This window comes from Nerophis lumbriciformis, linkage group LG30 (genome assembly GCF_033978685.3).
Source record: "Nerophis lumbriciformis linkage group LG30, RoL_Nlum_v2.1, whole genome shotgun sequence".
Lineage (NCBI taxonomy): Eukaryota > Metazoa > Chordata > Actinopteri > Syngnathiformes > Syngnathidae > Nerophis > Nerophis lumbriciformis.
In genome coordinates this window covers 23,572,587-23,596,718 of record NC_084577.2, presented here as the reverse complement: position 1 = coordinate 23,596,718, position 24,132 = coordinate 23,572,587, and the positions used below count along the sequence as shown (strand labels likewise).

The 24,132-nt window shown below is 37.2% G+C and overlaps 1 protein-coding gene across 2 annotated transcripts in view; it reads right to left on the bottom strand.

Annotated features, from left to right (window-relative positions):
• Positions 1 to 24,132, bottom strand: part of LOC133572805 (solute carrier family 13 member 2-like) — a 47,442-nt gene that overhangs the window by 7,594 nt on the left and 15,716 nt on the right. For both annotated transcript variants that reach the window (XM_061925831.1, XM_061925829.1), the window contains exons 7-11: positions 20,029 to 20,151; positions 19,751 to 19,960; positions 15,809 to 15,903; positions 3,826 to 3,938; positions 3,595 to 3,756 (exon numbers count right to left, since the gene is read on the bottom strand). In XM_061925831.1, the coding sequence (XP_061781815.1) occupies positions 3,595 to 3,756; positions 3,826 to 3,938; positions 15,809 to 15,903; positions 19,751 to 19,960; positions 20,029 to 20,151 (703 nt within the window). The remainder of the gene's footprint in view (positions 1 to 3,594; positions 3,757 to 3,825; positions 3,939 to 15,808; positions 15,904 to 19,750; positions 19,961 to 20,028; positions 20,152 to 24,132) is intronic.

The following is a 24,132-nucleotide window of genomic DNA, read 5'->3' as shown; positions in this document are numbered from 1 at the left end:
TTGTAACATTTTGACATTATTACGAAACGTTACTGCTTTATTCTCTTAACACTAATTTCAGTCTCCTAATGCTACAACTTCACTCTCAGAACATCACAAACTTGTTTTTGTACCGTTACAAGTTTATTCTAGTAACGTAGCAAATTTATTCTTGTACCATTACGACTTAATCCGTGTAACACTGCACTTTATCCTTGTAACATTATGACCTTTTTGTCTAAACATTCTGACTTGGTTCTCGTAACGTTCTTGTACAACTGACAGTTTTTTTAATTGTAAAATTACAACTTTATCGGCGCTACACTGCAAATGTATTCTTGTAACATTGTGACATTATTTACGTAACATTACCACTTCATTCTCTTAACACTAATTTCATTCTCCTAATGCTACAACTTCACTCTCAGAATGTCACAAACTTGTTTTTGTACCATTACAAGTTTATTCTCGTAACGTTGCTAATTTATTCTTGTAACATTACGACTTAATCCGTGTAATGCTACACTTTATTCTTGTAACATTATGACATTTTTTTCAAAACATTCTGACTTTGTTCTCGTAACGTTCTTGTACAACTGACACTTTTTTTATCGTAAAATTACAACTTTATCGGCGTTACACTGCAAATGTATTCTTGCAACATTGTGCCATTATTTACGTAACGTTACCACTTTATTCTCTTAAAACTAATTTCATTCTCCTAATGCTACAACTTCACTCTCAGAATGTCACAAACTTGTTTTTGTACCATTACAAGTTTATTCTCGTAACGTTGCTAATTTATTCTTGTAACATTATGACTTAATCCGTGTAATGCTACACTTTATTCTTGTAACATTATGACATTTTTTTCAAAACATTCTGACTTTGTTCTCGTAACGTTCTTGTACAACTGACACTTTTTTTATCGTAAAATTACAACTTTATCGGCGTTACACTGCAAATGTATTCTTGCAACATTGTGCCATTATTTACGTAACATTACCACTTTATTCTCTTAAAACTAATTTCATTCTCCTAATGCTACAACTTCACTTGTAACATTATGCCTTTTTTTAGAAACATACTGACTTTGTTCCCGTAACGTTCTTGTACAACTGACACTTTTTTATTAGAAAATTACAACTTTATCGGTGTTACACTGCAAATGTATTCTCGTAACATTGTGACATTATTTACGAAACATTACCACTTTATTCTCTTAACACTAATTTCATTCTCCTAAAACTACAACTTCACTCTCAGAACGTCACAAACTTGTTTTCGTACCATTACAAGTTTATTCTAGTAACGTAGCAGATTTATTCTTGTACCATTACGACTTAATCCGTGTAATACTGCACTTTATCCTTGTAACATTATGCCTTTTTTAGAAACATACTGACTTTGTTCTCGTAACGTTCTTGTACAACTGACACTTTTTTATTAGAAAATTACAACTTTATCGGCGTTACACTGCAAATGTATTCTTGTAACATTGTGACATTATTTACGAAACGTTACCACTTTATTCTCGAAACACTAATTTAATTATCCTAATGCTACAACTTCACTCTCAGAACGTCACAAACTTGTTTTTGTACCATTACAAGTTTATTCTAGTAACGTTGCAAATTTATTCTTGTAACATTACGACTTAATCCGTGTAATACTGCACTTTATCCTTGTAACATTATGCCTTTTTTAGAAACATACTGACTTTGTTCTCGTAACGTCCTTGTACAACTGACACTTTTTTATTAGAAAATTACAACTTTATCGGCGTTGCACTGCAAATGTATTCTTGTAACATTTTGACATTATTACGAAACGTTACTGCTTTATTCTCTTAACACTAATTTCAGTCTCCTAATGCTACAACTTCACTCTCAGAACATCACAAACTTGTTTTTGTACCGTTACAAGTTTATTCTAGTAACGTAGCAAATTTATTCTTGTACCATTACGACTTAATCCGTGTAACACTGCACTTTATCCTTGTAACATTATGACCTTTTTGTCTAAACATTCTGACTTGGTTCTCGTAACGTCCTTGTACAACTGACAGTTTTTTTAATTGTAAAATTACAACTTTATCGGCGCTACACTGCAAATGTATTCTTGTAACATTGTGACATTATTTACGTAACATTACCACTTCATTCTCTTAACACTAATTTCATTCTCCTAATGCTACAACTTCACTCTCAGAATGTCACAAACTTGTTTTTGTACCATTACAAGTTTATTCTCGTAACGTTGCTAATTTATTCTTGTAACATTACGACTTAATCCGTGTAATGCTACACTTTATTCTTGTAACATTATGACATTTTTTTCAAAACATTCTGACTTTGTTCTCGTAACGTTCTTGTACAACTGACACTTTTTTTATCGTAAAATTACAACTTTATCGGCGTTACACTGCAAATGTATTCTTGCAACATTGTGCCATTATTTACGTAACGTTACCACTTTATTCTCTTAAAACTAATTTCATTCTCCTAATGCTACAACTTCACTCTCAGAATGTCACAAACTTGTTTTTGTACCATTACAAGTTTATTCTCGTAACGTTGCTAATTTATTCTTGTAACATTACGACTTAATCCGTGTAATGCTACACTTTATTCTTGTAACATTATGACATTTTTTTCAAAACATTCTGACTTTGTTCTCGTAACGTTCTTGTACAACTGACACTTTTTTTATCGTAAAATTACAACTTTATCGGCGTTACACTGCAAATGTATTCTTGTAACATTGTGCCATTATTTACGTAACGTTACCACTTTATTCTCTTAAAACTAATTTCATTCTCCTAATGCTACAACTTCACTCTCAGAACGTCACAAACTTGTTTTCGTACCATTACAAGTTTATTCTAGTAACGTTGCAAATGTATTCTTGTAACATTACGACTTTATCCTTGTAACATTATGCCTTTTTTTTACTTGAAACATTCTGACTTTGTTCTCGTAACGTTCTTGTACAACTGACACTTTTTTATTAGAAAATTACAACTTTATTCTTGTAACATTACGACTTAATCCGTGTAATACTGCACTTTATCCTTGTAACATTATGCCTTTTTTTCTCGAAACATTCTGACTTTCTTCTCGTAACGTTCTTGTACAACTGACACTTTTTTATTAGAAAATGACAACTTTATTCTTGTAACATTACGACTTAATCCGTGTAATATTGCACTTTATACTTGTAACATTATGCCTTTTTTTTTCTCGAAACATTCTGACTTTGTTCTCGTAACGTTCTTGTACAACTGACACTTTTTTATTAGAAAATTACAACTTTATCAGCGTTACTCTGCAAATGTTTTTTGTAACATTGTGACATTATTTACGTGACGTTACAAATTAATCTTCATAACATTGATTTTTTATTCTCGTAGCACTGGCACTTTATTCTCGTCACAAATTACCGTATTATTTTTTAACGTTGCCACTTTTTTCTGGTATTTTCTTTAAGGTGTAGCGCTCATACTAGTCGGTAACACCGAGCCATGGTTAAACAGTTAATGCGCAACAATGGAGGTGTGCAAAAAAACAAAAAACAACTGAAGAAATGTGGATGTGAGTAAAGTACGATCCTCACCATGGCGCCGAGTATTGGTAGGAACAGAGTGGTGGTGGCGGTGTTGCTGGAACATTCCGTGAACATGGCCACCATCAGACACAACACAATGGAGATGGCAAAAGGAGGGATGCTCTGCAGCGGTATGAGACTGTCCCCCAACCATTTGGAAAGTCCAGACACCTAAACAAAAGAAACAGGATTGTCCAAACACCTGAGAAGAAAAATCTGATCTTCTTTGACCCGCATTACCTCACTGCCATGGGCCAAAGCGAAGCCTCCTCCCAGGAGCAAAATGATGTCCCACGGCATCTTCTGATGGACCACATCCCAAGTTAGCAGTGGACATGGAGCTTCATTAGCTTCTATTTTAATGCAGAGATCATAGGAAACAAGTTGGAAACATCATTCCACAGATATGGTGATAAACATGAGTATAGTGGTACTTCGGTTTTTGTTATTAATCCATTCCCAAGGATCCGTTGCAACTTTATTTTCTTATCATTATCCCTGTGTTCTAATAACATGTTCCTTCTGACGATGCAGTTTTAGTCTTGTAACGGTGTGACTTTGTGCCTGCTATATAACAAATTGATCCGTGTTACAACTTTGTTTTCGTTACATTACGACTTCATCAGTGTAACACTGCAATTCCATTTGTTTGTGTGACATTACAACTTTGTCCATGTAAAGTTGCAACTATTTTTCTTGCAACATTATCACTATGTTCCTGTAACATTTTTGATTTTACCTGTGAAACATTGCAACTTTATTCTTGTAACATTATGACTTTATCCGTGTAACACTGCAACTTACTTCCTCTGACATTGCGAATTTGTTTTTGTAGTTTTACGATTTCTGCAGGTAACACAGAAACGTTAATTGTGTAACATTACGACTTTGTTTTCATAACAATACGAATTAATCCGTGTAACACTGCAACTTTATTTTGGTAACAATACGACTTCATCCTTGTAACACCTCAACTTTATTCTTGTAACATTATGACTTTGTTCCTGAAATATCAGAACGTTATCCTTGTAACTCTTGCAACTTAATTCCTGTCACATTACGGCTTTGTTTTTGTAACATTACGACTTCTACAGCTGAAACTGAAACTGAAACTTTATTTTCGTAACATTACGACTTTGTTTTGGTTACATTACAACTTCCTCTGTGTAACACTGCAACTTCATTTTTGTAACATTACGACTTTGTTTTGGTAACATTACGACTTCATCCTTGTAACACCTCAATGTTATTCTTGTAACATTATGACTTTGTTCCTGCAATATTAGAACTTTATCCTTGTAACACTTGCAACTTAATTCCTGTGACATTACGAATTTGTTTTTGTAGTTTTACGATTTCTGCAGGTAACACAGAAACGTTAATTTTGTAACATTACGACTTTGTTTTCATAACAATATGAATTCATCCGTGTAACACTGCGACTTTATTTTTGTAACATTACGACTTTGTTTTGGTAACATTACGACTTCATCCTTGTAACACCTCAACTTTATTCTTGTAACATTATGACTTTGTTCCTGAAATATCAGAACTTTATCCTTGTAACACTTGCCACTTAATTCCTGTCACATTACGGCTTTGTTTTTGTAACATTACAACTTCTACAGCTAACACTGAAACGTTATTTTCGTAACATTACGACTTTGTTTTGGTTACATTACAACTTCCTCTGTGTAACACTGCAACTTCATTTTTGTAACATTACGACTTTGTTTTGGTAACATTACGACTTCATCCTTGTAACACCTCAATGTTATTCTTGTAACATTATGACTTTGTTCCTGCAATATTAGAACTTTATCCTTGTAACACTTGCAACTTAATTCCTGTGACATTACGAATTTGTTTTTGTAGTTTTACAATTTCTGCAGGTAACACTGAAACGTTAATTTTGGAACATTACGGGTTGTTTTCATAACAATACGAATTCATCCGTGTAACACTGCAACTTTATTTTTGTAACATTACGACTTTGTTTTGGTAACATTACAACTTCATCCTTGTAACACCTCAACTTTATTCTTGTAACATTATGACTTTGTTCCTGAAATATCAGAACTTTATCCTTGTAACACTTGCCACTTAATTCCTGTCACATTACGGCTTTGTTTTTGTAACATTACAACTTCTACAGCTAACACTGAAACGTTATTTTCGTAACATTACGACTTTGTTTTGGTTACATTACAACTTCCTCTGTGTAACACTGCAACTTTATTTTTGTAACATTACGACTTTGTTTTGGTAACATTACGACTTCATCCTTATAACACCTCAACTTTATTCTTGTAACATTATGACTTTGTTCCTGAAATATCAGAACTTTATCCTTGTAACACTTGTAAGTTAATTCCTGTCACATTACGGCTTTGTTTTTGTAACATTACGACTTCTACAGCTAACACTGAAACTTTATTTCCGTAACACTGCAACTTACTTCCTGTGACATTACAAATTAGTTTTTGTAGTTTTAGGATTTCTGCAGGTAACACTGAAACGTTAATTTTGTAACATTACGACTGTGTTTTCATAACAATATGAATTAATCCGTGTAACACTGCAACTTTATTTTTGTAACATTACGACTTTGTTTTGGTAACATTACGACTTCATCCTTGTAACACCTCAACTTTATTCTTGTAACATTATGACTTTGTTCCTGAAATATCAGAACTTTATCCTTGTAACACTTGCAAGTTAATTCCTGTCACACTACGGCTTTGTTTTTGTAACATTACGACTTCTACAGCTAACACTGAAACGTTATTTTCGCAACATTACGACTTTGTTTTGGTTACATTACAACTTCCTCTGTGTAACACTGCGACTTTATTTTTGTAACATTACGACTTTGTTTTGGTAACATTACGACTTCATCCTTGTAACACCTCAACTTTATTCTTGTAACATTATGACTTTGTTCCTGAAATATCAGAACTTTATCCTTGTAACACTTGCAAGTTAATTCCTGTCACATTACGACTTCTACAGCTAACACTGAAACGTTATTTTCGTAACACTGCAACTTACTTCCTGTGACATTACGAATTTGTTTTTGTAGTTTTACGATTTCTGCAGGTAACACTGAAACGTTAATTTTGGAACATTACGACTTTGTTTTCATAACAATACGAATTCATCCGTGTAACACTGCAACTTTATTTTTGTAACATTACAACTTTGTTTTGGTAACATTACGACTTCATCCTTGTAACACCTCAACTTTATTCTTGTAACATTATGACTTTGTTCCTGCAATATTATAACTTTATACTTGTAACACTTGAAACTTAATTCCTGTCACATTACGGCTTTGTTTTTGTAACATTACGACTTCTACAGCTAACACTGAAACTTTATTTTCGTAACACTGCAACTTACTTCCTGTGACATTACGAATTTGTTTTTGTAGTTTTACGATTTCTGCAGGTAACACAGAAACGTTAATTTTGGAACATTACGACTTTGTTTTTCATAACAATACGAATTAATCCGTGTAACACTGCAACTTTATTTTTGTAAAATTACGACTTTGTTTTGGTAACATTACGACTTCATCCTTGTAACACCTCAACTTTATTCTTGTAACATTATGACTTTGTTCCTGCCATATTAGAACTTTATCCTTGTAACACTTGCAACTTAATTCCTGTGACATTACGAATTTGTTTTTGTAGTTTTACGATTTCTGCAGGTAACACTGAAACGTTAATTTTGGAACATTACGGGTTGTTTTCATAACAATACGAATTCATCCGTGTAACACTGCAACTTTATTTTTGTAACATTACGACTTTGTTTTGGTAACATTACGACTTCATCCTTGTAACACCTCAATGTTATTCTTGTAACATTATGACTTTGTTCCTGCAATATTAGAACGTTATCCTTGTAACACTTGCAACTTAATTCCTGTGACATTACGAATTTGTTTTTGTAGTTTTACGATTTCTGCAGGTAACACTGAAACGTTAATTTTGGAACATTACGACTTCATCCTTGTAACACCTCAACTTTATTCTTGTAACATTATGACTTTGTTCCTGAAATATCAGAACTTTATCCTTGTAACACTTGCCACTTAATTCCTGTCACATTACGGCTTTGTTTTTGTAACATTACAACTTCTACAGCTAACACTGAAACGTTATTTTCGTAACATTACGACTTTGTTTTGGTTACATTACAACTTCCTCTGTGTAACACTGCAACTTCATTTTTGTAACATTACGACTTTGTTTTGGTAACATTACGACTTCATCCTTGTAACACCTCAATGTTATTCTTGTAACATTATGACTTTGTTCCTGCAATATTAGAACTTTATCCTTGTAACACTTGCAACTTAATTCCTGTGACATTACGAATTTGTTTTTGTAGTTTTACAATTTCTGCAGGTAACACTGAAACGTTAATTTTGGAACATTACGGGTTGTTTTCATAACAATACGAATTCATCCGTGTAACACTGCAACTTTATTTTTGTAACATTACGACTTTGTTTTGGTAACATTACAACTTCATCCTTGTAACACCTCAACTTTATTCTTGTAACATTATGACTTTGTTCCTGAAATATCAGAACTTTATCCTTGTAACACTTGCCACTTAATTCCTGTCACATTACGGCTTTGTTTTTGTAACATTACAACTTCTACAGCTAACACTGAAACGTTATTTTCGTAACATTACGACTTTGTTTTGGTTACATTACAACTTCCTCTGTGTAACACTGCAACTTTATTTTTGTAACATTACGACTTTGTTTTGGTAACATTACGACTTCATCCTTATAACACCTCAACTTTATTCTTGTAACATTATGACTTTGTTCCTGAAATATCAGAACTTTATCCTTGTAACACTTGTAAGTTAATTCCTGTCACATTACGGCTTTGTTTTTGTAACATTACGACTTCTACAGCTAACACTGAAACTTTATTTCCGTAACACTGCAACTTACTTCCTGTGACATTACAAATTAGTTTTTGTAGTTTTAGGATTTCTGCAGGTAACACTGAAACGTTAATTTTGTAACATTACGACTGTGTTTTCATAACAATATGAATTAATCCGTGTAACACTGCAACTTTATTTTTGTAACATTACGACTTTGTTTTGGTAACATTACGACTTCATCCTTGTAACACCTCAACTTTATTCTTGTAACATTATGACTTTGTTCCTGAAATATCAGAACTTTATCCTTGTAACACTTGCAAGTTAATTCCTGTCACACTACGGCTTTGTTTTTGTAACATTACGACTTCTACAGCTAACACTGAAACGTTATTTTCGCAACATTACGACTTTGTTTTGGTTACATTACAACTTCCTCTGTGTAACACTGCGACTTTATTTTTGTAACATTACGACTTTGTTTTGGTAACATTACGACTTCATCCTTGTAACACCTCAACTTTATTCTTGTAACATTATGACTTTGTTCCTGAAATATCAGAACTTTATCCTTGTAACACTTGCAAGTTAATTCCTGTCACATTACGACTTCTACAGCTAACACTGAAACGTTATTTTCGTAACACTGCAACTTACTTCCTGTGACATTACGAATTTGTTTTTGTAGTTTTACGATTTCTGCAGGTAACACTGAAACGTTAATTTTGGAACATTACGACTTTGTTTTCATAACAATACGAATTCATCCGTGTAACACTGCAACTTTATTTTTGTAACATTACAACTTTGTTTTGGTAACATTACGACTTCATCCTTGTAACACCTCAACTTTATTCTTGTAACATTATGACTTTGTTCCTGCAATATTATAACTTTATACTTGTAACACTTGAAACTTAATTCCTGTCACATTACGGCTTTGTTTTTGTAACATTACGACTTCTACAGCTAACACTGAAACTTTATTTTCGTAACACTGCAACTTACTTCCTGTGACATTACGAATTTGTTTTTGTAGTTTTACGATTTCTGCAGGTAACACAGAAACGTTAATTTTGGAACATTACGACTTTGTTTTTCATAACAATACGAATTAATCCGTGTAACACTGCAACTTTATTTTTGTAAAATTACGACTTTGTTTTGGTAACATTACGACTTCATCCTTGTAACACCTCAACTTTATTCTTGTAACATTATGACTTTGTTCCTGCCATATTAGAACTTTATCCTTGTAACACTTGCAACTTAATTCCTGTGACATTACGAATTTGTTTTTGTAGTTTTACGATTTCTGCAGGTAACACTGAAACGTTAATTTTGGAACATTACGGGTTGTTTTCATAACAATACGAATTCATCCGTGTAACACTGCAACTTTATTTTTGTAACATTACGACTTTGTTTTGGTAACATTACGACTTCATCCTTGTAACACCTCAATGTTATTCTTGTAACATTATGACTTTGTTCCTGCAATATTAGAACGTTATCCTTGTAACACTTGCAACTTAATTCCTGTGACATTACGAATTTGTTTTTGTAGTTTTACGATTTCTGCAGGTAACACTGAAACGTTAATTTTGGAACATTACGGTTTGTTTTCATAACAATACGAATTCATCCGTGTAACACTGCAACTTTATTTTTGTAACATTACAACTTTGTTTTGGTAACATTACGACTTCATCCTTGTAACACCTCAACTTTATTCTTGTAACATTGTATATATATATATATATATATATATATATATATCTTAACCACGCCCCCAACCACGCCCCACACCCCACCCCCGACCACGCCCCCCACACCCCACCCCCCACCTCCCGAAATCGGAGGTCTCAAGGTTGGCAAGTATGATCTATCTAAACGAGAGTGTAAAAAAAATTTCATACATAACCCACACAGTTCATAAAACAACTGAAAGAGATAACATGTAATGTCATAAACTAGTAAAAGGGGGAAAAAGGACGTCTGTTGGAACGTTCATGTTGGCTTGTATTTTTCCACGTTGCAAAGTGGGACACAAGACAGTGTCACCTCAAAGCCTGCGTCCGTCCACCCTCTCAAAGCGCCTGCGTATTAATCATCCGTCACCTTTCTGTGCACAGAAACGGTTCGCAGCTCGCACGCTCCAGAATGATCAATCTGAGTACGAGCAATATCCGCGTGAAGGTACGACGTGTGCGATTGTCTCAACTTGACCTTGAAGATATCAGGCTACGAGTCGGTAAGGAGATCCGACAAGGGCAATTTGAAAGCACAGAATCAGCTGAATGTCTTTTAACAGGCAGTAAAAATTACTGACTGGTATCTTTATGTGTTCCCTTTTGAAGGAGGGCAGGTCGTAAAACTCAACACGTCCTCACGTGACGAAACCTGCAGGAAATGTCTCTCACCAGACACAGATCTAATCTAGTTCAACGTAGCGACACAGCCTAAAACCTATTTGGCGATACACTTCATATCGCAGCCTCCTGCATTAACGATATATACAAACCCCGTTTCCATATGAGTTGGGAAATTGTGTTAGATGTAAATATAAACGGAATACAATGATTTGCACATCATTTTCAACCCATATTCAGTTGAATATGCCACAAAGACAACATATTTGATGTTCAAACTGATAAACTTTTTTTTTTTTTTCGCAAATAATCATTAACTTTAGAATTTGATGCCAGCAACACGTGACAAAGAAGTTGGGAAAGGTGGCAATAAATACTGATAAAGTTGAGGAATGCTCATCAAACACTTATTTGGAACATCCCACAGGTGAACAGGCAACAGGTGGGTGCCATGATTGGGTATAAAAGTAGATTCCATGAAATGCTCAGTCATTCACAAACAAGGACGGGGCGAGGGTCGCCACTTTGTCAACAAATGCGTGAGCAAATTGTTGAACAGTTTAAGAAAAACCTTTCTCAACCAGCTATTGCAAGGAATTTAGGGATTTCACCATCTACGGTCCGTAATATCATCAAAGGGTTCAGAGAATCTGGAGAAATCACTGCACGTAAGCAGCTAAGCCCGTGACCTTCCATCCCTCAGGCTGTACTGCATCAACAAGCGACATCAGTGTGTAAAGGATATCACCACATGGGCTCAGGAACACTTCAGAAACCCACTGTCAGTAACTACAGTTGGTCGCTACACCTGTAAGTGCAAGTTAAAACTCTCCTATGCAAGGCGAAAACCGTTTATCAACAACACCCAGAAACGCCGTCGGCTTTGCTGGGCCTGAGCTTATCTAAGATGGACTGATACAAAGTGGAAAAGTGTTCTGTGGTCTGACGAGTCTACATTTCAAATTGTTTTTGGAAACTGTGGACGTCGTGTCCTCCGGACCAAAAAGGAAAAGAATCATCCGGATTGTTATAGGCGCATAGTTGAAAAGCCAGCATGTGTGATGGTATGGGGGTGTATTAGTGCCCAAGACATGGGTAACTTACACATCTCTGAAGTCGCCATTAATGCTGAAAGGTACATACAGGTTTTGGAGCAACATATGTTGCCATCCAAGCAACGTTACCATGGACGCCCCTGCTTATTTCAGCAAGACAATGCCAAGCCACGTGTTACATCAACGTGGCTTCATAGTACTACACTGGCCTGCCTGTAGTCCAGAACTGTCTCCCATTGAAAATGTGTGGCGCATTATGAAGCCTAAAATACCACAACGGAGACCCCGGACTGTTGAACAACTTAAGCTGTACATCAAGCAAGAATGGGAAAGAATTCCACCTGAGAAGCTTAAAAAAATGTGTCTCCTCAGTTCCCAAACATTTACTGAGTGTTGTTAAAAGGAAAGGCCATGTAACACAGTGGTGAACATGCCCTTTCCCAACTACTTTGGCACGTGTTGCAGCCATGAAATTCTAAGTTAATTATTATTTGCAAAAAAAAATACCGTTTATGAGTTTGAACATCAAATATGTTGTCTTTGTAGTGCATTCAATTGAATATGGGTTGAAAAGGATTTACAAATCATTGTATTCCGTTTATATTTACATCTAACACAATTTCCCAACTCATATGGAAACGGGGTTTGTAGTACAATTAACTAAAGTTAAAGTTAAAGTTAAAGTACCAATGATTGTCACACACACACTAGGTGTGGCGAAATTATTCTCTGCATTTGACCCATCACCCTTGATCACCCCCTGGGAGGTGAGGGGAGCAGTGGGCAGCACTGGGCAGCGGTGGCCGCGCCCGGGAATCATTTTTGGTGATTTAACCCCCAATTCCAACCCTTGATGCTGAGTGCCAAGCAGGGAGGTAATGGGTCCCATTTTTATAGTCTTTGGTATGACTCGGCCGGGGTTTGAACCCACAACCTACCGATCTCAGGGCGGACACTCCAACCACTAGGCCACTGAGTAGGTAATATGTTACTATACCTTCCAGGCAACTACAACCCTAGACTAACACCCTCCCCCCCACCACATCCCACCTCCCCGGATTGTAATTAATCAAATGTAAATAATCAAATGTATATACTTGTTCTTATGCTTTCTGAGCTCACTATGTTCACTGCTCGCTGTACATATCCTACCAAGTCAGACCGACACTGTTACAATGTCCATTTCTCTGATGATATTATTGTTGATGACTGAAGTGCTGATATCAACCAAACCTAACCCCCCCCCCCGCCCAAACCCCCTCCACATCCCACCCCCCGGATTGTAAATATTGTAAATAATTCAATGTATATACTCTGATGATTAACTTGTGTGATGACTGTATTATGCTGATTGTATATATTTGTACCATGAATTGATTAACGTGGACTTAAACAAGTTGAAAAACGTATTCGGATGTTGTTACCATTTAATGGTCAATTGTACGGAATATGTACTGTACTGTACAATCGACTAATAAAAGTCTCAATCAATTAATCAAAAACCTTAAAATGATGGGATAATATAGTTAATCATAGAACTGGCACCCAATTTTATATCAAAAAAATTTACTGATTTTGAATCGAGACTTGTTTTGAATCAGATTCTGAATCGAATCGTTACCCCAAGAATCGAATCGAATCGAATCGGATCGTGTGATGCACAAAAATTCACAGTCCTAATATTGAGGTAGTGCATATAATGTACATTAATATTTAAATAGTGACTTAAATGTGTCATTAATTTATTGAAATTGTAATTAGATACATTTGCCGTTGAATAATATAATGTAAAATAATATTATTTGTATTTATTATTGTTATTCCATCCATCCATCCATCTTCTTCCGCTTATCCGAGGTCGAGTCGCGGGGGCAGCAGCCTAAGCAGGGAAGCCCAGACTTTCCTCTCCCCAGCCACTTCGTCCAGCTCTTCCCGAGGCGTTCCCAGGCCAGCCGGGAGACATAGTCTTCCCAACGTGTCCTGGGTCTTTCCCGTGTCCTCCTACCGGTCGGACTTGCCCATAACACCTCCCTAGGGAGGCGTTCGGGTGGCATCCTGAAAAGATGCCCGAACCACCTCACCCTATCTCTAAGGGAGAGCCCCGCCACCTGGCGGAGGAAACTCATTTCGGCCGCTTGTACCCGTGATCTTGTCCTTTCGGTCATAACCCAAAGCTCATGACCATAGGTGAGGATGGGAACGTAGATCGACCAGTAAATTGAGAGCTTTGCCTTCCGGCTCAGCTCCTTCTTCACCACAACGGATCGATACAGCGTCCGCATTACTGAAGACGCCGCACCGATCCGCCTGCCGACCTCACGATCCACTCTTCCCTCACTCGTGAACAAGACTCCGAGGTACTTGAACTCCTCCACAACCTGGAGATGGCACTCCACCCTTTTCCAGGCGAGAACCATGGACTCGGACTTGGAGGTGCTGATTCTCATCCCAGTCACTTCACACTCGGCTGCGAACCGATCCAGTGAGAGCTGAAGATCTTGGCCAGATGAAGCCATCAGGACCACATCATCCGCAAAAAGCAGATACCTAATCCTGCAGCCACGAAACCAGACTGCGCCTAGAAATTATGTCCATAAAAGTTATGAACAGAATGGGTGACAAAGGGCGGCCTTGGCGGAGTCCAACCCTCACTGGAAACGGGTCCGACTTACTGCCGGCAATGCGGACTAAGCTCTGACACTGATCGTACAGGGAGCGGACCGCCACAATCAGACAGTCCGTTACCCCATACTCTCTGAGCACTCCCCACAGGACTTCCCGAGGTACACGGTCGAATGCCTTCTCCAAGTCCACAAAGCACATGTAGACTGGTTGGGCAAACTAATAACATAGACGTCCCAATAGGGCCTAATTATCAACCCTTAAGAGTGTTAATGCACCTTCTATGTTTTGCATGCTTAGACTTAGAATCAGACACATTTTAATGATCCACAAGGGAAATTGTTCCACATAGTTGCTGACGGAGGCAGATAATTACATATGTCCATATTTGTGTGTTACTTCTTTATTTTCATAGTCATATTACAAAACAGCTAGTGTTCTTTATTCGTTATCTTTTGGTTGTCTGCAAGTACTGTGTGCCAACTTTGTATTTTAGGAATGTGAGGAGAGATCTTCTCTGCTTCTCGTCTAAAGCTGACTTTAGATAAGAGACAAAGGGGACACGTGTTGAGGTGGGGGGTGGGGGGGGAGAGATGGGAGAGGAGAGTGTTTTTCCATTTCTCTCCTTCTCTGGTTATCCTCAAGTTCAGGGGGAGTAGCAATAAATCCCTTCTCTTATCTGTTCCTGTACCCAGCTGTGGAGGAAGGGACAAGGAGGGCGGGGGCAAGGGAGACGTTATAGAAGAGTGTTTTCCGTGATATGAGATTAGACCATTTTAGCTGTGCTAGTGAGCGCTTCTGTACGGGATTTGGTCTCACGTTTATTTCCAAAGGCTTTGGAAATAAATTACAAAATACCTATTCTGTCTCTGGTGGTCCTTCTTACTCAGCTTATGTGTCATCAAAAGAGCTTGGGAGTGACCAGCAACTTGAATTCCCTGGGAGGAACAACTGGTCCAAACGCAACATTGCTCAGTTACAAAGGATGGAAAGGATAATGCACACAAGGACACAAAAAGAGGGCAAAAACAAAGGTATAAAGAAGACTAAAAATGTACCATGATAGCAATATAACATATATGTAATATTTACATATTATATTCACAGTATATAATATATACTGATATATTATGATATTATATTATTATATAATATATACAATATATAACAAATCCCAATTACCATGTACAATATTACAGTATATGTAACAGCTGCAGCAAAATATATATACGTTATATAACATGGCTGGCCTACCGTCATCAGACCTGCGGCCCCGTCTTGGAAGTCTGGAGGGGATGCAGAAGAACAGTGCCGACATGAGTATGGCCACGGTGCCATCTGTCACGTACCTGATGGGTAAAAATTAAATATTAACAACAGGAGGTCATGTAAACTTAACAGAGCATTAGACCAGACCTAAAAGACACTTAAAGGGGAACATTATCACCAGACCTATGTAAGCGTCAATATATACCTTGATGTTGCGGAAAAAAGACCATATATTTTTTTAACCGATTTCCGAACTCTAAATGGGTGAATTTTGGCAAATTAAACGCCTTTCTAATATTTGCTCTCGTCACAACGTGGCGTCACATCAGGAAGCAATCCGCCATTTTCTCAAACACCGAGTCAAATCAGCTCTGTTATTTTCCATTTTTTCGACTGTTTTCCGTACCTTGGAGACATCATGCCTCGTCGGTGTGTTGTCGGAGGGTGTAACAACATGAAGAGGGACGGATTCAAGTTGCACCAGTGGCCCAAAGATGCGAAAGTGGCAAGAAATTGGACGTTTGTTCCGCACACTTTACCAACGAAAGCTATGCTACGACAGAGATGGCAAGAATGTGTGGATATCCTACGACACTCAAAGCAGATGCATTTCCAACGATAAAGTCAAAGAAATCTGCCGCCAGACCCCCATTGAATCTGCCGGAGTGTGTGAGCAATTCAGGGACAAAGGACCTCGGTAGCACGGCAAGCAATAGTGGCAGTTTGTTCCCGCAGACGAGCGAGCTAAACCCCCTGGATGTCTTGGCTCACACCGTCCCTTATGCCACCGAAGATGATTAAGAGAAGAATATCGACCCTAGCTTCACTGGCCTGCTGACATCAACTCCAAAACTGGACAGATCAGCTTTCAGGGAAAAAGAGCGGATGAGGGTATGTCTACAGAATATATTAATTGATGAAAATTGGGCTGTCTGCACTCTCAAAGTGCATGTTGTTGCCAAATGTATTTCATATGCTATAAACCTAGTTCATAGTTGTTAGTTTCCTTTAATGCCAAACAAACACATACCAATCGTTGGTTAGAAGGCGATCGCCGAATTCGTCCTCGCTTTCTCCCGTGTCGCTGGCTGTCGTGTCGTTTTCGTCGGTTTCGCTTGCATACGGTTCAAACCGATATGGCTCAATAGCTTCAGTTTCTTCTTCAATTTCGTTTTCGCTACCTGCCTCCACACTACAACCATCCGTTTCAATACATGCGTAATCTGTTGAATCGCTTAAGCCGCTGAAATCCGAGTCTGAATCCGAGCTAATGTCGCTGTAGCTTGCTGTTCTTTCCGCCATGTTTGTTTGTGTTGGCATCACTATGTGACGTCACAGGAAAATGGACGGGTGGTTAAAATCAGGCACTTTGAAGCTTTTTTTAGGGATATTGCGTGATGGGTAAAATTTTGAAAAAAACTTCAAAAAATAAAATAACCCACTGGGAACTGATTTTTAATGGTTTTAACCCTTCTGAAATTGTGATAATGTTCCCCTTTAATGCAAAAACAAATACAAAATATTATTGTCAGGTTCAAACACTGATGACATCCATTAAACAAGACAAGAAGCAAAGAATTAAACAGAGACAGAATTAAATTTGGCTCAATTGAGGAGAGACGCCTGGACACACTGTACTCTTTGTCTCAGCACGCGCTGCCAAAAGATTGTACGCCTGCCTCTTTATTTGGACTTTCTCTGACCACATGACAACAGCTGCTTCTAAGGGACGAGGTCGTAAACAGCCATCGCCTTTGATTACAACAGTTCAAAAGCAAAGGTCGTAAACAGGTCACAGAAAAGGTCGTAAAAGAGTTCAAAAAGAGGTTCGTAAAACAGTTGAAAAAGAGGTCGCCTGGAGGGGAGTCAGGTCCTGCTTCCTCTTCGCTTTTGTAGTTCTTTGGTCAGACAATATCTTTCTGTTGACTACAATACATGAAAGAAAACAGAACACCTTCATCTTGCTTCCCCACCTACACAGTGAAGTTTTACGAGCCTTCTTCTTGGTAGGTTTCAAAGACAGCTTTTGCTTCTCACCGGGCACTCAATGGAACACAATTATTCTAACAATTATTTATTAAAGTTCCACATTATATTTTCTGTTTCCAGTCTTGTGTGTACAATTAGATCACTTTAAATATTCCTCTCCGTTTTACAAAACCCGAAACCAGTGAAGTTGGCACGTTATGTAATTGGTAAATAAAAACAGAATACAATGATTTGCAAATCCTTTTCAACTTATATTCAATTGAACAGACTGCAAAGACAATATATTTAATGTTCGAACTGATAAACTTTGTTATTTTTTGCAAATAATAGCTCATTCGGAATTTGATGCCTGGGCCCGAGCTCATCTAAGATGGACTGATGCAAAGTGTAAAAGTGTTCTGTTGTGTGACGAGTCCACATTTCAAATTGTTTTTGGAAACTTTGTACAAAGAGGAAAAGAACCATCCGGACTGTTCTAGGTGCAAAGTTCAAAAGCAAGCATCTGTGATGGTATGGGGGTGTATTAGTGCCCAAGACATGGGTAACTTACACATCTGTGAAGGCACTATTAATGCTGAAAGGTACATACAGGTTTTGGAGCAACATATGTTGCATCAAAGCAACGTCTTTTTCATTGACGCCCCTGCTTATTTCAGCAAGACAATGCCAAGTGTTACAACAGCGTGGCTTTGTAGTAAATGTTTGTTCACTATTTTGTTTAAGGACAAACTTGCAATAAGAAACAAATGTTTAATGTACCGTAAGATTTTTTGTTAAAATAAAGCTACCGGTAATAATGAAATTTTTTCTGGTGCCCTCATACTTGCCAACCTTGAGGCCTCCGATTTCGGGAGGTGGGGGTGGGGGCGTGGTCGGGGGTGGGGCAGGGCGTGGTTGGGGGCGTGGTTAAGAGGGGAGGAGTATATTGACAGCTAGAATTCACCAAGTTAAGTATTTCATACATATATATATATATATATATATATATATATATATATATATATATATATATATATATATATATATATATATATATCTACATCCTGAAAATATGCAAACAAAACTGTGTTTAGATAATTGATACTTTAAACTTGCATAAATAAATATTAAGGAATATAACATAACTTGGCTTCTGAGAGCTTCAAAATGTAATGAATAAAATGCTAAAGTTGTTGATAAACAAGCAATTATTTTAATAATTAAATATGGTCATTTTAAATGAACTATTATGATCATTTAAAATTAATTATTTCAAATATGTTTATTTTAATGTATAATTCTAATGCCTGGATGTAATAAGGAGTCAGAAAAAATACAAATAAAAATACAATACATTTTGATGTTTTTAGCAAAATATAGTAAACATTTTTATTTATTTATTTTTTTTTAAATTAATAAATATATTTATTTTTAGGTAAGATAAACATAATAATACAATTTATCTCTTGTCTGGATGATTTAGTTCTTGTCACCCTGTCTTAACTCAGGTCCGCATGGAGCTGGAGGGGGCGTGGCCTCCAGCTCCGGCTGAAAATCGGGAGATTTCCGGGAGAATATTTGTCCCGGGAGGTTTTCGGGAGAGGCGCTGAATTTCGGGAGTCTCCCGGAAAATTCGGGAGGGTTGGCAAGTATGGGTGCCCTTTATTTAGAAAAGTACTGTAAAGTACAGAAAAAGTACCGAAATACATTTTGGTACCGGTACCAAAATATTGGTGTCGGAACAACACTAATATATATACATATATATATATATATATATATATATATATATATATATATATATATATATATATATATATATATATATATATATACACACATGTTACTTTGCATGCAGTCAACTTTCGGCCCCCGGCCAAATTCTTTAAGCCCAATGTGGCCCCCAAGTCCAACAGTTTGGACACCCCTGTACTAGAGTATATTTCTGGCCGCACTCACTTTTTGTTTTGGTTGAAGAGAACAGTGGCCCAGCCTGGTATGAAGCCAGGCTCCCTGGTAAACCACAGAAGAACCAGCAGCGTGAAGATAACCAGCACACTGGCCTCAGCGAAGCTCATCTTGCCCAACTTTTTGTACTCATCTTTGATTACCTGGTAGGCCTCCTTATCGCCTGCGCTTTTTACGCCACATCCAAATGTCTTTCTGAAGCTGGCGGAGGAGAGTGAGAAATAAATGACAGCGTTGTGGTGGTAAAACGTATATAAAAGGCTACTTACTTAAAGCCCAGAAAAATGAACTGCAGCCAAAGCCACGTTAATACCAGCATTAAAATCATGTTGGGGAATGCAAAGCCAAACCAGCTGGCGAAATTGATTATCCCGCCGTTGTCTGGAAATAGTCTGTGGACGAAGATAAGAAATACCAGTTGAGATTACACAACATCAGAAGTTATTGTGTGAAAACAGAGAGAAGCATGAAAAAATACATTCTTATAATCAGGGCTGGGAATCTTTGGACACCATTCGATTCGATTCTTGTGGGCAACGATTAGGGATGTCCAATAATATCGGACTGACGATATTATCGGCTGATAAATGCTTTAAAATGTAAAATCGGAAATTATCGGTATTGGTTTCAAAATTTCATATTATCTAGAGCAGTGGTTGTCAAACTTTTTTCACTAAGCACCACCTCAGAAAACACTTTGATCTCCAAGTACCACCATGACGACAAACAATAAAATACAGTAGCGTAGTATGCCTAAATATTCATGAGAAACAATGCAGAGGTTTTATTTAACAAGCATATTTAATATTTTTTGCCACTGTAACATCACACACAGTTTGAACAGTAATACTGTGTTATTACAATCTTTGCAAGCTGTGTAACATTTGCTGTGGTCTGGAACAACATGGCACACAAACAACAATCAGAAATGCAGCCAATTTTACATACAGTTAATGTGTCATGAGACATGCAAATGCAAATTAAATACACAGAGGACATAAGTAAAGGAAATTAAATGTGCTCAAATATACCTAAAAACGAGGGATAATGATGCAATATGTACATACAGCTAGCCTAAATAGCATGTTAGCATCGATTAGCTTGCAGTCATTCACTGACCAAATATGCCTGATTAGCACTCCACACCTTTGTGCATTCACACACAGCATAACACTTTTGGTGGACAAAATGCTACGAAGAAGGAGTGGCATAAAACACGTCTTTCTGTGGCAGCGTCGGAGAAAGTTGCACATGTAAACAAACTGTTGCGTCACAGTCCACACAACTACGGTGACTTCAAAGGCCGGCGAAATTAGTAGGACAAAACGGCGCTCGCCAAATACTCTCATCAGTGAAGCATGTTTAATATAAACAGTGGGGTTTTTAACAATTAGGGGAGGTTTGTGTCATGTTTGTCCTCCTACAGAAACCATATTAAAACAAAAAATATATTTTCCCTCCACATTTTTTCCATTTACATACATATGTGAAAAAGCTCTAGGGAGCCACTAGGGCAGGTTGCCAACCTCTGATCTAAACAAAGGGTTTCAACCTTATTGACCTCAGGACCCAACTTTATCACTACAAAAGTGCCCACTCAAATATCGTTGAATTAGTAATCTTACTCTTGATTTTAATCAAATTCAATAAATCTAACCTCCCCTACACTTTATAACCTTGTCAAATTAAATCAAACCATGTGTTAATCGGAAAGATTATTATTTATTTAACACATAAACCTTAGACTTAGGTCAGGCATATTAGAAAAATAAATACTAAAACTGCATTAGAAGGGACTCATAAGTAACTGATGAAAAATATATTTACATACAATTATGTTGTGCTGAAATAACTGAACTAAATTAATGATGAATATGTTTTTTAATCAAACTGTCAATAAAATTAAAGTGCAAAAAGGAAATACAGCTTCACCGCTTTAGTCATAATTTGTGCGCTTTTAAGAAACTTCTCTACAGCCCCGTTTACACTGCACACCAAATCTGATTTTTTTTATTGCCCTCATGTGACACAGATGTGATTTTTTTTTTGCCAGTGTCAACGCTCCAAAGCGCTGAAGAACTGATCTTTTCGCGTCAGATTGGGGCCACATCAGGAGGTAGCCCGAATCTGATTAGAATCGGATCTTTTCAAATGCGACTGCAGTCTAAACGGCAATGCGACCTGAATGCGACTTTTACGTCTTCTTTTGGTCACAGTTGTTTCCCAACATCCTCCACTCAATCCCACTAGAGATGTCCGATAATATCGGACTGCCGATATTATCGGCCGATAAATGCTTTAAAATGTAATATCGGAAATGATCGGTATCGGTTTCAAAAAGTGAAATTTCTGACTTTTTAAAACGCCGCTGTGTACACGGACGTAGGGAGAAGTACGGAGCGTCAATAAACCTAAAAGGCACTGCCTTTGCGTGCCGGCCCAATCACATAATATCTACGGCTTTTCACACACACAAGTGAATGCAAGGCACAGCCATACAGGTCACACTGAGGGTGGCCATATAAACAACTTTAACACTGTTACAAATATGCGCCACACTGTGAACCCACGCCAAACAAGAATGACAAACACATTTCGGGAGAACATCCGCACCGTAACACAACATAAACACAACAGAACAAATACCCAGAATCCCTTGCAGCACTAACTCTTCCGGGACGCTACAATATACACCTCCCGCAACCCCCTACCCCCCCACCGCATGTCCCAAATTACAAGCTGCTGTTTTGAGGCATGTTAAAAAAAATAATGCAATTTGTGACTTCAATAATAAATATGGCAGTGCCATATTGGCATTTTTTTCCATAACTTGAGTTGATTTATTTTGGAAAACCTTGTTACATTGTTTAATGCATCCAGCGGGGCATCACAACAAAATTAGGAATAATAATGTGTTAAGTCCATGACTGTATGTATCGGTATCGGTTGATATCGGAATAGGTAATTAAGAGTTGGACAATATCGGAATATTGGATATCGGCAAAAAAGCCATTATCGGACATCTCTAGTAACGATTCGATTCAGAATCGATTCTTGATTCAAAACGATTTTCTATTCAAAATCAATACATTTTTTTAATAATATTGGGTTCCAGTTCTATGATGAACTACGTTCCTCCATAAAATAGATAAAGAAAGAAAACTGGTTTTGTGTGATAAAATTATACCCAAACATTTACAAAAGTGGCTGGACAGGACAGATTTGGGGGAAAAACTATTTTTATTTTTTTCAATTTTTATTATTATTATTTTTTTTAGGACAGATTTGGGGGGAAAAAACTATTTTTATTTTTTTTCGATTTTTGGGGGGGGTTTTTTTTAGTTTTTTGATTTTGGAATCGTTACACATAATTTATATTTTTTTGACACCCCTACTTAAATTTCTTCCGCTTGAACCCGAGACAGGCGAAATATTTGTTATCGCTTATTGGTTGGGAAATATTGGACTGTTTTCACAAGCCAATTGTTGGCAGAAAAACATGATGCAGTCATAAATGAGTTGGTTGTACTTGTATAGCGCTTTTCTACCTTCAAGGTACTCAAAGCGCTTTGACACTACTTCCACATTTACCCATTCACACACACATTCACACACTGATGGAGGGAGGACCTTTTCCACTGCAGGAACTTTCCCAGTACAAACCCCGTTTCCATAGGAGTTGGGAAATTGTGTTAGATGTAAATATAAACGGAATACAATCATTTGCACATCATTTTCAACCCATATTCAGTTGAATATGCTACAAAGACAACATCTTTGATGTTCAAACTGATAAACTTTTTTTTTTTTTGCAAATAATCATTAACTTTAGAATTTGATGCCAGCAACACGTGACAAAGAAGTTGGGAAAGGTGGCAATAAATACTGATAAAGTTGAGGAATGCTCATCAAACACTTATTTGGAACATCCCACAGGTGAACAGGCAAATTGGGAACAAGTGGGTGCCATGATTGGGTATAAAAGTAGATTCCATGAAATGCTCAGTCATTCACAAACAAGGATGGGGCGAGGGTCACCACTTTGTCAACAAATGCGTGAGCAAATTGTTGAACAGTTTAAGAAAAACCTTTCTCAACCAGCTATTGCAACAAATTTAGGGATTTCACCATCTACGCTCCGTGACAAATAGTTTTTGGAAACTGTGGACGTCGTGTCCTCCGGACCAAAGAGGAAAAGAACCATCCGGATTGTTATAGGCGCAAAGTTGAAAAGCCAGCATGTGTGATGGTATGGGGGTGTATTAGTGCCCAAGACATGGGTAACTTACACATCTGTGAAGGCGCCATTAATGCTGAAAGGTACATACAGGTTTTGGAGCAACATATGTTGCCATCCAAGCAACGTTACCATG